The sequence below is a fragment of the Sinohyriopsis cumingii genome, chromosome 1 (assembly GCF_028554795.1).
Source record: "Sinohyriopsis cumingii isolate HCF-2022 chromosome 1, ASM2855479v2, whole genome shotgun sequence".
Classification (NCBI taxonomy): Eukaryota; Metazoa; Mollusca; class Bivalvia; order Unionida; family Unionidae; genus Sinohyriopsis; species Sinohyriopsis cumingii.
Window position 1 is genome coordinate 27,584,944 of NC_142961.1, and position 18,936 is coordinate 27,603,879.

At 33.3% G+C, this 18,936-nt stretch overlaps 2 protein-coding genes across 9 annotated transcripts in view; one reads left to right on the forward strand and one right to left on the reverse strand.

The window, feature by feature from the left end:
* Positions 1-18,936, reverse strand: part of LOC149806589 (uncharacterized) — a 255,709-nt gene that overhangs the window by 64,610 nt on the left and 172,163 nt on the right. The window lies entirely within an intron of this gene.
* LOC149806590 (uncharacterized) lies at positions 6,578-16,659 on the forward strand. Of its 3 annotated transcripts, none has more exons than XM_089955272.1 (3): positions 6,578-6,706; positions 13,666-13,891; positions 15,249-16,659. In XM_089955272.1, exons 2-3 carry the CDS (start codon positions 13,694-13,696, stop codon positions 16,398-16,400), a joined length of 1,350 nt encoding a protein of 449 aa, XP_089811398.1. In that variant the 5' UTR covers positions 6,578-6,706; positions 13,666-13,693; the 3' UTR covers positions 16,401-16,659. The 3 variants fall into 3 exon arrangements, with proteins under 3 accessions (XP_089811398.1, XP_089811381.1, XP_089811388.1); XM_089955255.1 differs by lacking the exon at positions 6,578-6,706 and adding an exon at positions 6,788-6,948; XM_089955262.1 differs by lacking the exon at positions 6,578-6,706 and adding an exon at positions 12,546-12,803.

The following is an 18,936-nucleotide window of genomic DNA, read 5'->3' on the forward strand; positions in this document are numbered from 1 at the left end:
TGCATCTTTTCATGCTTGTATTAAGAAAAATAAGTATAATGTTTTTTTTTGTTATTCAAAGAAAAAATATTAAATTGCAAGAAAAGTTGGATCATATATTTTTATTATCTCCCCTTGAAAGTCTGAGAAAACTGAAATAATTTTTCAGTTAATTATATAGGAAACATAGATTTTTTAAAAACATGTTTTTGGTATATTATTATTAAGGTCACCTGTAAATCACTTTGAAACAGTGTTTACTTTGATTAACAGAGTCTTTCTATTTTCTGGTGATGGACACTTGGACTTGAAATTTTTAATAGAAAGAAAAATGCATAATGTGGCATTTTTAAGAGCATCTTATCTATTTGTCTGCAATGCTTTACATCATAAAAGTAGTATTTCCTTTAGCAATGTATGCGTAGATGAAATTATTTAAAGATAACCTACAAAGGTGAGACAATTAGTAAAATACTTTGGCTGATGAACATGAGAAAATGCTGTAAGTTTTGAAAGATTTTGTCATTTTTCAGATTTTTAACAGAGTTTGAAAATAAAAATAGTTACCAGAGTTGTTCTTTTTTCTCAGAAAAGCTCTAACAAAGCATCAAACATGGCAAACAAGCTAAATTTTGCATATTCCTGATAGGTTTTGTAATGAAATGTCATTTTTAGGAAGCATTATCTAATAAAGCACAAGAGATAATGCTGTGATTTTTTCACATGAGTTTTAGAATGTTCCATAGTTTGTAGTGCTTTATCTATTTGAAATGACTTCATCAAATAAAATAATTTTTTAAAACTGAAATGTGCTTTGTATGCTGTTTTGACTGATGGCAATGGGCCTCCCTACAAACCACAATTTATCATTCATCCAATATACAAGTTTTTCTGTACAGAATGCAGCAGTATTTTAACAATGCACAAACATATATTTTATCTTTTGTATCTACATGATCATATTTTATTTCTGCATGATCATACTTTGTATCTGCATAATCATTCTTTGTATCTGCAATATCATACATTGTACATGTATCTGCAATATCATACTTTGTATCTGCATGATCATTCTTTGTATCTGCAATATTATACTTTGTATCTGCATGATCATTCTTTGTATCTGCAATATCATACTTTGTATCTGCATGATCATACTTTGTATCTGCATGATCACTCTTTGTATCTGCAATATCGTACATTGTATCTGCATGATCACACTCTGTACTATGTATTTACATGATTCTGTGAACGTTGTATCTGCTTAAGCATACTTTGTATCTACATGAGCTTACTTTGTACAATGTATCTACATGATTATACTCTGTACTTTGTTTCTGCATGAGCATATTCTGTACCTACATTAGCATACTGTTTGTCTTCATGATCAAATTTTGTATCTCCATTAGCATACTTTGCATCTTTATGATCAAACTTTGTACTTTGTATCTTCATGAGCATACTTTGTATCTTCATGAGTATACTTTGTATCTACATGAGCATACTTTGTATCTTCATGAGTTTACTTTGTATCTTCATGAGCATACTTTGTATCTTCATAAGCATATTTTGTATCTTCATGAGTATACTTTGTATCTTCATGAGCAAACATTGTATCTTCATGAGTATCCTTTGTATCTTCATGAGCATACTTTGTATCTTCATGAGCATATTTTGTGTCTGCATGAGCATACTCTTTACTGCTAATCTGTAGGTGCATTTTTTTTAGATTATATAAGAAGGAGGAAGTAAAACATAGAGCAGACTCGCTAGCACAAAAATTTGAAAATGTCAGTTAAACAAAATAATACTATGACAACTTCCAATAAACTACCAATTTGCATTGATGGGAACCATGGTCAGAATAATATATGCAACATGTGGAAAAATCATTTGGAAGACTTAATCGTGTTAAAAATGAATCGAATAAGAAGCATGTGCTCTCAGCATTGAATACCCCTTCTGCTCATATTGATGTAATCACATTATCTGAGATCCAAAGTGCAATAACAAGATAAAAACGTGGTAAAGGTCCAGGATCAGATTTTTATTTGTGGAACATTTTAAATTTTCAGATACTAGACTTCATGTGCTATTCATGACGCTATTTAATTACACGTTTGTGCATAACTTTGTACCAGATGATTTCACAAAAGTTACAATTATACCGCTATTAAAAAGCAATAGTGCAAACCTGTCGGACAAAAACAACTACAGACCTATAGCTCTTATGACAATTATTTCAAAAATATTTGAATGCCTCATACTGTAAAGATGTGAAGTCACAATCTCTGATAATCAGTGTGGTTTTAAAAAGCAGCATTCAACAGATTTATGCCTATATGTCTTTAAGGAAACTGTCAGCTATTATGTAGAACATGGCAGCCCAGTGTTTGCATGCCTCTTAGATGCTAGTAAGGCATTTGATAGGGTCAATCATTGGACACTCTCTAAAAAGTTCACCGATATTAAAATACCTGTCTACATAGTTCATATTTTAGTTAACTGGTATGGCAAACAGTTGTGTTATGTGCAATGGGGAAGTTTAATATCCAGCGCTTTCCATGTAACCAATGGGATGAGGCAGGCGGGTATTCTTTCCATTTGTTATTTATTATATATATATAGAGGAGTTAAATCGTAAGCTGGGTCAGTGTTGCATAGGGTTACATCTGCCACCAAATGAGTTGTTTCTTAACAATTTTAGTTTTGCTGATGATATGACATTGATAAGTCCTTCTTTCACGGGTTTAAGAAAATTATTAAAGATGTGTGAACAATACGCATTTGAGAATGATATCATCTATAATTTTTAAAAATCGGTTTGCATGGTCTTTCAGTTAACTTCTTTCAAATTACCATCTCCTCCCCCTGTACATCTTAACGGCAATGCTCTTACGTATGTCAACAGTTATACATATTTAGATCGTATTTTGAAATCCAGTCAGTCGAATGATGAAAATATGATGAGACATTACCGATTTTTGTGTACTCGAACAAACATGCTTCTATGTAAATTTAAGAATTGTTCACTGAATATCAAAATTAGATGATTCAAATCTTATTGCTGCACTATGTATTGTGCTCCTCTGTGGACAAACTTTAGTGAATGTATGAAAAGAAAACTAGTTATTGGTTATAATAATAGTCTTCATTTTCTATTAGGTCTACTAGGTGGAACAGTGCCTCCAACATGTTTGTAAATTATAATGTATTCAGGTTTGATGAGGTAATGAAAAAGTATGTATTCTCAATGACGACAAGAATACCTAGTAGTAAGAACATTATAGTGAAATCTCTTTGGAACTATGACATTCATTTAAATTCTCAAATTATTAGCAGATGGAACAAATTACTCTTTAAATGTGCCACTTAATTTCATTCTTAACAATGCAGGGCACAGTAAATTGTGTAGATGTGTCTATATACTTGTACATATGATATATATGTTCTTTAATGTTTACAATGTTTTTACTTAATATCTATATTTTAATATAGATGTATGGACTATGTAGTCTGAAATAAAGAATTCTTATCTATCTTACCTGTACCTACATTAACATACTTTGTATCTGCATGAGCATACTTTCTACGTTATATAACTGGTGGAGGAAGAACTCTGGAAAACCCTGGAAAGAACCGCTGACCCACAAGTCGCTACTGGCAAGCTTTCTCACGTACCTACGTTAGCTGAGCCTGAGACTCGAACCCACGCAGATAGAGGTGAGATGGCAATGATCCAGAATGATGAGCACCTTAACCACTCAGGGCCCCTCATACTCTGTACTTTGTATCTGCTTGATGATATATTGTATCTACAAAAGCATACTTTGTATCTATATCAGCATGCATTTTATTACATTTGCATACTTTGTAACTGCTTGATCATATACTGTATCTACAAAAGCATACTTTGTATCTACATCAGCATGCATTTTATTACATTTGCATACTTTTGTATCTACATCAGCATGCATTTCATTACATCTGCTTACTTTGTATCTACATCAGCATGCATTTTATTACATTTGCATACTTTTGTATCTACATCAGCATGCATTTTATTACATTTGCATACTTTTGTATCTACATCAGCATGCATTTCATTACATTTGCATACTTTGTATCTACATCAGCATGCATTTTATTACATCTGCATACTTTTGTATCTACATCAGCATGCATTTTATTACATTTGCATACTTTGTATCAACATGAGCATACTTTGTATCCATGTTTGTGACTTTTTGCAAAGAAAGCAAATGGAGTAAAAGTATACATTTAAAAAATGTATTTTAACAAATGTCAAAACTGCTCATAGTGTAGGAGAATTAGGTAGATAAATAACATACAAATAGACAAATAGGGAGCAAAATGGGGAGTAAAAATAAACAAATAGGGAGTAAAAATAAGAGATTATACATATAGAAGCATAAATCCATAATCTTCTAAATCCCAAAATCTTCATGAAAACGGATCATAATTGAGCTTATCCAACATATAAATGGCATTATTAAACTGGGCACATTGATTCTCATATTTTAAGTGTAACTTCTTAAGGGTAAATTTGATACAGATTCTAACAGGTAAGGTTTACATGGTTATGTGAAAATGAAAACCAAACATCCTCACGCACGCACGCACGCACGCACACACACACACACACACACACACACCAAGCAGAGCAGAAATTAACTGTCTATATACATACATGGAAATTTATTACTAAGTTTATATGCCAGTGTGTATGCTACACATGAATTCATATATCAGTGACTTTGTTCCATCCTTTTTGGGGGGATGTTTGCTTAGTCAAGGGGTATGGCAGATACAGGTAAGGTGACTGGTGACATAACCTGTAAATCTGGGTTTAAGTCTCAGTAGAGTACAAATTAAAAATTATTTAACTTGAATGAAATGTATTTTCTCCATATATATATATATATATATATATATATATATATATATATATATATATATATAAAAGAATACATATCATATGGCAGATAACAGTCCTTTCAAGTGCACTGGATCCAGCAAGGGATCACGTTTGTCAGGGATTGATCAAGATAAATGCAATAAAGTGACAACGATCAGTGCAAAATTGGTATCTAACTAACCTGCATGCTTTCAACTCTTTAATGAGTCTTTTTCAAAGGCAAATACAGAACATAGACAAGATAAACAAATAAAACAGAAAAATGGTTATATTTGCAAAAATTTATACGGCTGTTTCTACAGGAATTAAACCTTTAAATTTATTATGTTTCAACTAGTATATTTCAACTTGTTGCAGATACTGGACAATATTTGTATTGACCTAGAAATCAATGAGCCATAACGACATCTGTTATTTTATGTAAATTTACATAAGCGCAAATTATATCCTGGATATTTCATTCTTATAGTAATCATTAGAGGTTATTAAGCAAATTTAGAGAATTATTTAAAAGAAAATGTGTTGGCTGCAAAGGATAATTTTATCTGTGCATGGCTGTCTTTTTCTAGTCTTCTTGGTTTAAACTGCTTGGTTTCAATATATATATTCATGGCACTATTGGGACCCGTTTTCAACTTGCATGATTTCCAAAAACATCAATACCTGAAGATGTCTTGCATGTATATGCTATGTGTGGGAGTTCAATATATATATATCTGAATATGGTTTATGTATGCATGATAAATGAATGTAATTTGAATGTACCCATGATAATTGAATGATATTTGAATATACCCATGATAATTGAATGATATTTGAATGAAACCATTATAACTGAATGTAATTTAAATGAAACCATTATAACTGAATGCAATTTAATCATTTCATGCCTATATCTCTCTCAAGAATCTAGAAAGCTGGATATATATCATCTGTCAGCTTATAAAACTTTTATGATAATAACGTTATTGTTACACTCAAAAGCCCCACATCCCCGAGCAATACCATTTTGAGTCTAGTTCACCCATAGCGAGCATGCTTTCAACAGCTTTGTGTATTTCTTACAATAGCACCATTGAAATCAGCCAAACTTGAATTTACATATGCCTAACTACTTTCAGCCATAACATGAAAAGAACACCAAATTAGTTAAAAGAAATCATTGTGAAGTGCTTGCCAGAGATTTCAATTTGATTAATAAAAGTACAAGTTTTATTAGTTCAGATCAAGAGACAAGCTTCTGTGATTTATATTTGACTTATTGAACTGAAATTTGATTTCTCTACACAGTACGAATTCAATTTCAGTTTTTTCTCTGAAAATTTTGATTCATTTATCTGATATAATGCATGAAGAAATAATTGGATCCCAACCACTCTAGCAAGTAATGATGTAACCTTTAATGATCTTAATAAACATTATATAAGGAATCATTAACATTGATCTGATGAATAGGGCCTATATACCGAGGGAATTAAACTAAAATATTTGTCATACAGTGCTCCCACTTTAAGAATTGTTGACTGATTCTTAATCCAAACATTCATGAACATGCCATATGTAAGTCTTTTTAAGACTGTCAAAATTTTGTCAATGGAGAGAGGGGCCAATGTTGGACATGTTAAATTATTTCTTGAAAATTGTTTGAAGTGGAAGTATTAAATGGTAAAGTGCTTCAATTATAAGGTGGGACATGTGAAGGAGAGCAACCAAGCAGGTAGATAGGGAAACGCCAACACAAGCAAGATACCTGGGAAGGATAGGTGAAAAACAGATAGGGCGGGACAGGTAAATAACACTGCAAAATTAATGACATCACTTTCAATGGGAAAATGGATGTACATTTCAGTCAATCATAAATAATGACATTAGTCAGTGGAGAAATGGTTGTCAATTCAGGTTCATCATAAGGAACATAAACTGGTGTGAAAGATATACAGGACTGAAAAAAGGCATTCAAGTCATAAAAAATGGAATTTATATAATTTGTTCAAACTTCCAATGTGAAAACAGCAAAGATACTTTATCAGGTAGGAAAGAGGGGAATTTCTGCTGTTTTTTTTAACTTTTGCTTTTTTTATTCTCCATTTTAACACTGAGGTCCAATGTATTACATAAGTTTTCAATATTCCAGATCTCTCAACTCTGGAAGTTGCTGATATGAAAGAATCAAACAATTAAGAACCAGAACCAAGAAACCTCAACAGTATTTTCTTCAACCAAAGTATCTCAGTGATATAAAAACATCAAGAGTTTTAATTTTTTTGCCTTTTAGCAAGTAAATAAACCAGCAAAGTCAAATCATTTAATGAAACTAGTGGAATTTGTTTATGTATATCCTGTGCAGCTTTAACACTTTTACAAAGGCAGTAACCTCCTCTTTATAAAACTGGTGTGCTACAGAACAGTTGCAAATCTTAGCTGTGGATTTACTTTGTAAAGTGTGCTTTATGTTAACAATTCTATCATACTGGAAACTTCTCAATAGAAGTAATATGGAATCCAATAAATTTATGTGAGGTCATGGACCTTAGTGACAACATTGATTGTCCAAAATCAAAAGGGTCAATGGTCAGTATTTAGTGCTATGGCACTCTCAGCTTCTCTGCTAAATGCATACAGTCAGAACTCACTTATAATTCCAGTTAGACTGCAAACAATAAAGATCCTGATCTGCCATAGCATAATATGCCTGCAGATCAGGGTCTATGTTGTTTGTTCTACTGCTTACTCCTATTAAACAGCACAGACCCAGACCTGCTGGCACATTACTAGCTGGCAGATCTGGGTCTGTGCAATTTGCAGTTGGACTCGATTTATAAGTGAGTACATACCGAAAGTTATATTTTCACAACCTGCACACATCTTAGAGGTCATTATGATGATTGTACTATGTGTATATTTAATAAATTAGTAATTGTGAATGATAGTGTACTGTACAATTATCAGTACCAGTAAGCAAATAGGAAATATTTAAAATATACCGCATAATATCTATGGATACCATAAGTTGCTAATCCAGTGTTGCTTTAAATTACTGGACAAGTTTCACTTGTCTAATGTCCAATCTAGTGTAGCTTTATATTATTAGACAGGTTCCACTCATCTGATGCCCAATCTAGTGTTGCTTTATAATACCTGATATGTTTCACTTGTCTGATGTCTAATCCAGTGTTACTTTATATTGTCGGACAAGTTTTACTTGTCTAATGTCCAATCTAGTGTAGCTTTATATTATTAGACAGGTTCCACTCATCTGATGCCCAATCTAGAGTTGCTTTGTAATACCTGACAAGTTTCACTCATCTGATGCTTGATCCAGTATTGCTTTATATTTTCTGACAAGATTCATTCATCTGATTTCTTCTGAGTACAACAAACTGTGAGATTTTAAGAAATGTAAGACTTAATGATGCATGTACATTGCAATGTTGCTACAGAACAACTTATAATATTTCATGATATTGTGTTATACAGATCAAAAATCATTGAATAATTTGTGACAAATGATCCAATTCAATGGTCAGATATTTGTCTTGTGAAAATCATATAAGAGAATGACAACAATTTTTTATGGAGCTTAAAAAGAAGTATCATTAATTAGAAAGTCTATGTTAAGTTTCAGAGCGGATAACCAAGTAATGTTTTCAAAGATTAAATCAAAAACTATAATCTGATTTATTTATCATCAAACAAAATAACACCTGGTAACTTATTCTTGCGAATCCAAAACTGAATTTTTAAAGGCTGGATCAAGGAACACTACAAAATTAACTTTGCAGGAAATTATTCTTTAATGAGAGACTCTCATTCAGCATTCAAACAAAAGCAATATAACAAAGCCTCAATAATTTTTTTTTTCAGGAAGTGTAAGAAACCATAAAGTGAATATATTTTTCCTGACACTGTTTGTGTATATAAGCAATTTTAGTGGAAGGTACTGTGTATGTATAACTGCTTTTAAATCGAGTCAAACTGCAAACAAATTAGACCCTGATCTGCCATTGCATAATGCACAAAAAGATCAGGGTCTATATTGTCTGTTCTACTGATTACTTCTTACAAACTGCATAGACCCGGACCTGCCAGCACATTATACAATGGCGGATCTTGTCCTGTACAGTTTGCAGTTGAACTTGAGGTATAAGCAAGTATATATGTTCTGCAGTGAAGTAGAGCTAAAGAAAACCTACTAACTTAAATGTCAACTGTACAAGCCAGGGCAATGTTTGAATGTCAACTGTACAAGCCAAGGCAATGTTTGAATGTCAACTGTACAAGCCAGGGCAATGTTTGAATGTCAACTGTACAAGCCAAGGCAATGTTTAAATGTCAACTGTACAAGCCAGTGCAATGTTCAATCGTAAAAAATAATTATAACATACATACTTTACTGATCAAACATGACACAAATCTCTAAGTGACTATCAATAATCTCAGTCTCGGGTAATTTATTGTCGGAATTATGAAAGCTGATCCCACCAAAAGTGAGATATTAGGGGTTAAGTCCATGAAATCTTTATATTAAAAGATAAACAACACTGTCACTAACATATTAATAAAAAGTCACCATATGTTATTCTTATCCCTAAGAAATAATATTGAAAATTGACCTAAATGGCTAAAATCTGAAATGCCTTGGTCAGGAAAGAAATCCAATATCTACCATAATTAATATTTCTGCAGATTTAATTAGGGTGGGCCTTAGTGATACAGCCTAACCAATGTGGCGATCAATGTGAAATAACCATTAGTTATTGATACTTGACTGGGTAGCAATGGAAACTTGCTAGCCAGGTAAGAGTCAAATTGAAGCATCATTAATTCATTAATCAGCTGGCTGGATCTTAAAAGCTGAAAATTCCACACCAAAGCCGGGATATTGAGGTACATCAATATCGCATTCAATCTTGGGATGTAAGTGAGGCTCATGCGCTGTAAAATGTCAGACCTGATATTCAATTTAGATTATCATAATTTGTCAAGTTCAATAGTTCCATATATTTTCCTCCTTTCTTGATCCTGTTTCGTTAACCTATCAATATACTCACCCAGCTTCTAATACAGGCATATAGTAATTAAATCAGGGAAGGGTATACAAGAGGTTCAGTTCAGTACACATGGTAAGTACTTGCACCTTTTGAACTAAATAGGTAAACAATTAATTTTTCATTAACTGGTTTCATATTTCCTTACTATTATAAAAGCCTAAACTTAAAAGGAAAATTAAGAACTTTCATTTATTTGTATGGAGTGAAAAGATCTAAAAATATGTTCACATGGACATTCCCTCATTTTATTTCTATAGTAGAACCTGTCTTGAAAGACCACCCCATCTGCCAAAAAATATGGTCTCTCATGACAGGTCATAACACTATATAACCATTAAATCTGTGCAAGAGGACCTGGTCTCTCAAGACGTGGTCTTTCATAGCAGTGGTCTCACAAGACATGTTTTACTGTATTTCTTTCATTTCATTGATACATGACCATTTATCTGTATGATAAATTTGAAAATGTTGATATCATGTGAAAAGAAAATTACCATGCCAGGACAATGCAGCCATGACAACAGACCAGTCAATAAAATGTGTTTATCCATGTAGTGTAAACTTAATAATTTGTAGATGAAACAGAACATGATGTTGTACATGCCATACATAATTTGTAAAATGATTTATGTTTGTAATCCTGGCTATATAGTTCCAATTACATAAATAATGTTCCAAAAATACAAAGGTAAAAAACTGAGATGAAAACACTATCAAACAGCAATAAAATGATAAAACCCAAAATGTTAAAATTAGAAGGTACATATACTATATCAAATAAAAAATTAAAGGTACAAGTTCTAAAATAAAAGGATTACAATTTTTTATTTATATAAACTGCATTCTTTTCTGTGGTGGAACATCATAACAAAACTTCATGACTGAGTTAACATCAAGCAACTTCTTGTCTGAGAGTAGATCGAGAAGAATGTGTTCCACTGTCATTGGGAAGGAATGCACTCTGGTCAAGGTGTACCCTTCAGGTGATGTGCATGAGACAATGGTATGTGATTTAAGAATTATACATGCAATGGCTTTGAGATGGAGCTTTATATATTTAATAGATCCAAAACTTAGACAAAGCAGTAGGTATTCTCCCACTAGTAGTCCTTCTTTTGAAATCATGAGCAAAATGATAAAAAGCTATAAAACAAATGATTTGATTGATTCCAAACAATTTTAATTCTAAGTTTAAACATTATAATGTCAATACTTTTGAATGTTTGATCACCTGCAATAATTCAAAACCACTAAGCCACCAAATGCAAAAGAATTTTTTAAAAAATATTCAAGCTCAAACTTTAACTTTTGGGGTAATTTAGTTCTGCTCTGGCCAAGTTTGTGTAAGTGCATTTCACCAGGCTGAGTTCTACAGACTTTGAAAGAAGTTTTGTCTTCCTTTTTATTACCAGGTTTGTTTTAAAAGGTTTCTCTTTGATTTTTTTTAAAAACTGAATAAGGTATTTGGTAATAATGTAAACTGATCACATTACACAGCTAATTTTCAAAGGGTACACTTATTTTTTTTACGACTTTGAATTTCCCTGTTCATTCTAAGTAAATATCTTTATTTGAACAACCATGGTGATTCATACAGATGAAAGTTGATATGATGTGCAAACAAATATGACAGAGGTTGTATGCCTGTGCATTTAAGAGACTCTTAGGTTTTCATACATGTTGTAACCATCTCTAATTCATATGGTTTTCATGCATGCTGTAACCATCTCTAATTTATATGGTTTTCATACATGCTGTAACCATCTCTAATTCATATGGTTTTCATACATGATCTAACCATCTCTAATTCATATAGTTTTCATACATTCTGTAGCCATATCTAATTCATATGGTATTCAAACACGCTGTAGCCATCTCTAATTCATATGGTTTTCATACATGCTGTAGCCATCTCTAATTCATATGATTCAAGTGAGTGTCTAGTGCAAGCACTATGTTTAAGTGCCCACAGGGAGGGGTGACCAAACACACATGCATGCACGCATGCAAGTATACATGCATAAACACACACACACACACAATACTAATCCTGGGTCCTACAGGGAAATACTTCATAACATTCACAGAATTTTTAAATAGAAATAATGAATATTATCACACAGGTTAGAGAATTTTTAATTCATACTCTATGGGTTTTAATCTTCGAAGAGTACAAATTACAATTTCTCTAACCTATATGATATATATATATATATATATATATATATATATATATATATATATATATATATATATATATATATATATATACATACATACACTGATTTTACCTATCACAGTGTAGCCTCATATATAGCTACAAAAGTAAACATCAAACAGACCCAATTTCCCTGCAAACATACCTGTAAATCTCATTTCCGAAGATAAAATATTATCCCCTTAATACTGCTTCAAGTGGATCAGCAAATTGGTGAGCATAAAATTGTTTCAAGAGTTTGATGAGCTATAAATTGTCACTGGAGAGTTTTACTTGACATCACAAAGTTGATTTAATCTAAGGCCCCATATCTGTGATGAAGCAAACAAATTAATAATAAAGTATAACATCAAAAAAGGTATAATTTACTGCTCATAAAGATGAAACTCTGAAATCTAGGGCTTTAAGTCTGTGTAACGTCATGTACTAATACACATTTTAGGCAATCAAATCATTCAGTTGAATAAATCCATGTCTCTCTATACCTAGGGATAAATGAAGTTTTCCTCTCCTTCGAATTTGGAGCTAAAATGTGTCTTCTCTTCAGCATTAATTAACAATGCATACATACTGGAGCTGGATTACAAGGAGATAGTTATTCAAGGGAGTTCAATATGTAAGTCTGGCTGTTGAAAGGGGATGAATATTACAGCAATTTACACAATCAATCTTTAGCTTCCCAGATCCTGTGCAGCTAGTAAACATTTTAGTGTTAATTAAATTTATGGAAATGGATGCAATGTAGCTTGGCATATACCAGATCTCAACAACATACAAGCCTGTCTGCAGTATCATGTAGTGTAAAAACAATGGCAAGGATAACAAGGTACAAGTTAATGGTGGAGGTTCCAGCCTGTCATAATTTGCATTTTTCATTGTTGCCATTTTTACACTCCATGATACTGCTCCCTTCTTTGTCAGTATACCATCCATCATTGACAATTTGAAAATGATCTGGTATAGGGAGTGTGAGTCTTCCCGGTTAGTGCTCGATGTCCTATCTCAATGTCCTTATCTCATTGTCCTTATCTCAATTTCCTTATCTCAATGTTCTTATCCCAATGTCCTTATCTCAATGTCCTTATCCAAATGTCCTGATCTCAATGTCCTTATCCCAATGTCCTGATTTCAATGTCCTGATCTCAATGTCCTTATCTCAGTTTCCTTACCCCAATGTCAATCTTCTTATCAAAATCTGACACAGTAAATATGTATAATGTATAAGATATGAAGGAGTCTAATTTCAGGGAAAAAATAAGGTTTATTACAAATTATACACTGAGAAACATGGGTAAATTATAGCACTTATTATGATTAGTTTCATTAAAGAACTCAAATAAATTACTTTCAAATTATAAACTGCTAATGATCAGTTTTTTTAGAGTGAGTAATAATTTCATGAGAGCACCTGTTAGAGTAAGTGAGATCTTGTGTAATTCATATTAAGATGAACTAATGGATCTATCTCTCAATTGAAGTGAGGTGACACATAACTCCCTCTGCACAATGAAGGGTCACAAGGTGAATGAGGAGGAGGCAGTTGAGATGGTGAGGTCTGTCAGCTTCAACTCAGAGGAAGAGGTGATCAGAATGATACAGAAAATGGCAGCTGATCATTCAAGAGAAGTGTGCACTACCATCACGCCAGATGGAACAACGGCCCTTCATGTCACAGCCAAACGCTATCGGCCACAAATTTTAAAGGTTAGTGCCATTACTAAAGGTACAGCTTCATCAAAGTTTAAATGCAAATATGTGAATAGTAGTTGAAATAGTTGCATTAAGAACTGGATTAAAATTAGAAGCAGATATCGGTAACAAGTGAAGACAAAATATATATGAAAATTCCGAAAATACAAGATTGTATGAAGTTAAGAAAAACATATGTAGAAGTTTATTTATAACCATTAAGAAAACTGACTCTCAGGCAGGCCCATGGGAGTCAAAAGTAATTACAGCTAAATTAGGAACATGATATGTGTTGGTAAAACAAAACTGAGTAAACTAATTTTGTAAATAAAGGGAAAAAAATGTGGCCAGTCTAAAAAATTTATTTAGTTGTTAGTTTAGTAGTTATAATGGAAAAAAATGCTGAACAATAAGTCAGCTAACAAAAATGGCAAGTTTTAATGCAATCTTACAGTAGTAATAAAATTTAAAATCAGAATGCAATGTGTTGTAAACTGATATATCTAATAAAACGAACACAGCACTTCAACTCCTTTCCATTCATCAATATGGAATATCTAACAGATATGGTTTATTTTAGCCTGGAGAATAGGGATCAATTTCTATCATTTTAATGAACATATGTCAGTGCTAAACAATTCATTTACTAATGGAAGAAAGTGATGTGCCCAGACAGTGTTTACACAAAGGATAACAACACAAGTCAATCCCTGAATGTCAATCCCACTGTGTTTAACCAAGACTATCCAAACATTACACCCAAGTTAATGGTATAGTTAAACACTATGTATTTTAATAATAGATTCCTTAAAACCTGCGAATCACTGTCTATCACATTTCAAACTAAACTGTGTTTGTTTCTGGATAATCTCATATGAGGTCTGTATAACTGGTACAGTCAAATTCTATGAACACATGAGATTAAAAAAAATATTTAACTATAAAAAGTCTTTTAGAACCCATCAGATATCCAACAAACAAATGAAAACTAAATAATTAACACTGACCTGTCATCATAAGATATTGGACACATCTATGTTACTGTACGCATGATTTCATGAAATCTGTTGTTCTTATTTGTACACACTTTCTACATGATTCTGAAGCTTAATCAGTACAAGGACTAACAACATAGTATGCAAGCTAGTGAATTCTTGAAGGAAAGTAACAAATTAGATAACTTGCTTCCAGGAACATTCTACAAGCAGTTATTCGAGTATTCACTATACTTTGAGTAATTTCTCAGGTAAACATTTAGGGAGTTTTGTTTCTAAACAGAAATGGCTGATTAAAATTCAAAATTCTAACTTTAATTACAGGTAATATGACACCATATAATTATTTTGATTTAATCCCATATTTTGTATTTCAGTTTATGCTGGAACTTGATGTGGATATAAATGCCAGAAATAACAATGGAATGACTGCTCTACATACTTCACTAATCCACAGCAATCCAACAGCTGCGAAGATGTTAATTGAAAGTGGTGCTGATGTTAATGAAATTTTATCTAAAAGGTCCGGATCTAGACTTTTACATAAACTTGTACTTATGGACAGAATTGAAGCCACAAAGCTTCTCCTTGAAAAAGGGGCCTTAGTGAATATAAAGGACAAATGGGGTCGAACCCCTTTACATTTATCACTCTTACGCAATAACAGTGCAATGATCAACATACTTCTTGACAAGGGGAGTGATATTAATTCAGTTGATGAAAATGGTCAGAGTCCATTGCATCTATCACTGCTGTACAAAAACTACGATACTGCCAAACTTCTTATTTCCAAAGGCTGTGATGTTACTCTGAAAGACAAAACTAGCTTGTCCCCACTGCATATGACTGTTGACATGGGAAATATGGATCTCACCAAGATGATTCTACGACGAAGTACAGCCAACACTAATTCCAAAGAAAAAGTGATGGGCCGAACACCCTTACATCTGGCTTGCTTAAAGAATTACTCTCATATTGCACGAGTTCTTATTGACCATGGTGCTGATGTTAATTTGTCTACAACTTTTCGGAAGTCACCTCTCCATATCACAGCTCGAAATGGCTCAACTGAGACTGCACAGGTGTTACTTCGTCACAATGCAAATGTGAATGCCTTAACAACAAATAATAGGACACCTTTACATGAAGCAATATCGGCTCAGAGTTTCAATATTGCCACACTTCTTGTTCAAGCAGGTGCAAACATCAATTTCCGGGACCTAAATGGATTAACTCCCCTGCATTATTGCGTAAAAACCAGCAATGAAAAATTCATGATGTTACTGTTGCAGAATGGGGCTCTAATCAACAGCACTGATAACAAACAGCAGACCTGTCTGCATCATGCAGCCATAGACAACAATATCACGATGTGCACATTTCTGATTAATGCTCACATTGATATGAATGTGCCCGATGAGGAAAATCATACTGCTAAATATTATGGAACCTCTCCTGAACTTCAAAATCTCCTCTCCAAGCCACCACCCACCAAAGAGGTAAAAAGATCTAGCAGAAAAACTAATTAAAACTATGTGTGATTGTTCACAGATTAAAATCAGATATGAAATCAGCAACCATAATTTATCTTTACAAATACATTTGAGTCCAATATATGACATAAGAGAGTACCTGCTGAATCACAAACTCTGTCACTATATAAAGGTTTAGTTGCAATGCTGTGCATATCCTATTACTACAAGTGCTATATTTCATGTAAATATTTATGTTTGTGATTGATATGGTATACACTCAATGTTTCTATGATTAAAATGTGAGAAAAAAATAGTTTTAAAATTATATTCTCTCTCTCACTGTTTCTTTTTCATTCTCTCTTCCCCCCCCCCTTCTTTAGGAACTTAAAATTCATTTATTTTAAAAATCTAAATGCACAGGTTGGAAGAGATTGGGCCTGGCATGAATAAAACATTACATGTGAGTGGTCTTCTGAAGAAGAAAAAAAACAACCAAAAAATTGTATACTCTGATTTGATTAAGTACAATACAATGTTCAAACAACAGGCAATAAGCGAGTTCCCACTTCTAAGATCCCCTACACTTCCAGGTGAAGTCAGATGATGGATGATGAAGTTAGTTAAAAATGTAAATCCTGATTTGCAGATGCTTAATGTGCCAACAGATCTGTGTATTCAGTTCATACATTGGTGCAATTAACAGACGGATAAACATGTTAATGTGATGCTGTCAGTACACACCCATTCCAATAAGTGATACTGTCAGTACACACCCATTCTGATGAGTGATACTGTCAGTACACACCCATTCTGATGAGTGATACTGTCAGTACACACCCATTCTGATAAGTGATACTATCAGTACACACCCATTCTGATAAGTGACACTGTTAGTACACACCCATTCCAATAAGTGATACTGTCAGTAAACACCCATTCCAATAAGTGATACTGTCAGTACACACCCATTCTAATAAGTGACACTGTCAGTACACACCCATTCTGAAAAGTGACACTGTCAGTACACACCCATTCTGGGGCCCCGAGTGGTCTAAAGTGCTCACCATTACGGATCACTGCCATCTCACCTCTGTATGCGTGAATTCGAGTCTCAGATTCGGCTAATGTGGGTATGTGAGAAAGCTTGCCAGTAGCTTCTTGTGGGTCGGTGGTTCTTTCCGGGGCTTTTCCTGGTTCATCCTCCACCATTAATACTGGCTGCCATGTATAGCCTATCGTGTACTGAAAAATGGCGTTAAACCCTACAACAACAACACACCCATTCTGATGAGTGATACTGTCAGTACACACCCATTCTGATGAGTGACACCATCAGTACACATCCATTTGGATGAGTGATACTGTCAATACACACCCATTCTGATGAGTGACACTGTCAGTACACACCCATTCGGATGAGTGATACCATCAATACACACCCATTCTGATGAGTGACACAGTCAGTATACACCCATTCTGATGAGTGACACTGTCAGTACACACCCATTCTGATGAATGATACTGTCAGTACACACCCATTCTGATGAGTGAGACTGTCAGTACACACCCATTCTGATGAGTGATACTGTCAGTACACACCCATTCTGATGAGTGATACTGTCAATACACACCCATTTTGATGAGTGATACTGTCAGTACACACCCATTCTGATGAGTGATACTGTCAGTACACATCCATTCTAACAAAGCATTCTTGATTTAATATAATTTGTCTTAAGACCTCACAGAAACTGCTATATTAGTAATCTTATGGTATGTGCTATTTATTTTTGTGGGTTTTAGAAGGGATTCTATCTGTGAAATTTAAAAGCTTAAATTGTTATAAAATTTTCCAAAGAAATTGAAATGATACAAGTAGTAACTGCAAAATAGGAAAGGTGTCAAACAGTGTGACATCCAGAAAATTGAAAATTGAGTAGTCTCAAGTAAAAATTATGTTTACTGTATATCATGATTCCATTCACTTGTAATGAGGATGTTTTCTATTAACTGACATTTTAATTTCTTTAGAATGACAATATGGTCAAAACTGGAGTAGTAAAAACAAAAATATGTAGCAACCAAGGTTTACATAAAATTGATGAATGTGAAGTACATTTCCTGGGGAATGTTACTCCTGTAGAAAGAAGTAACCTTTGTATGGGTCTCAGGCTACTGACACAAATTTTGCACCTTAAATTTATGACTGGCCTAAGCTGCAAAACATGCAGAAAATTTTTTTTTATGCAACATTGTATCACTTTATAATATGACATATATGCACCTAAGCAGATCAGGAGATCAGAGAAAATGAAAGGATTTATTACTTTACAATATGACATAAATACACCCATGCAGATCAGAAGGTCTGACGAAAATAAAGGCCTTGTTACTTTACAATATGACATAAATACACCCATGTAGATCAGAAGGTCTGACAAAAATAAAGGCCTTGTTACTTTACAATATGACATAAATACACCCATGTAGATCAGAAGGTCTGACAAAAATAAAGGCCTTGTTACTTTACAATATGACATAAATACACCCATGCAGATCAGAAGGTCTGACAAAAAAAACGCCTTGTTAC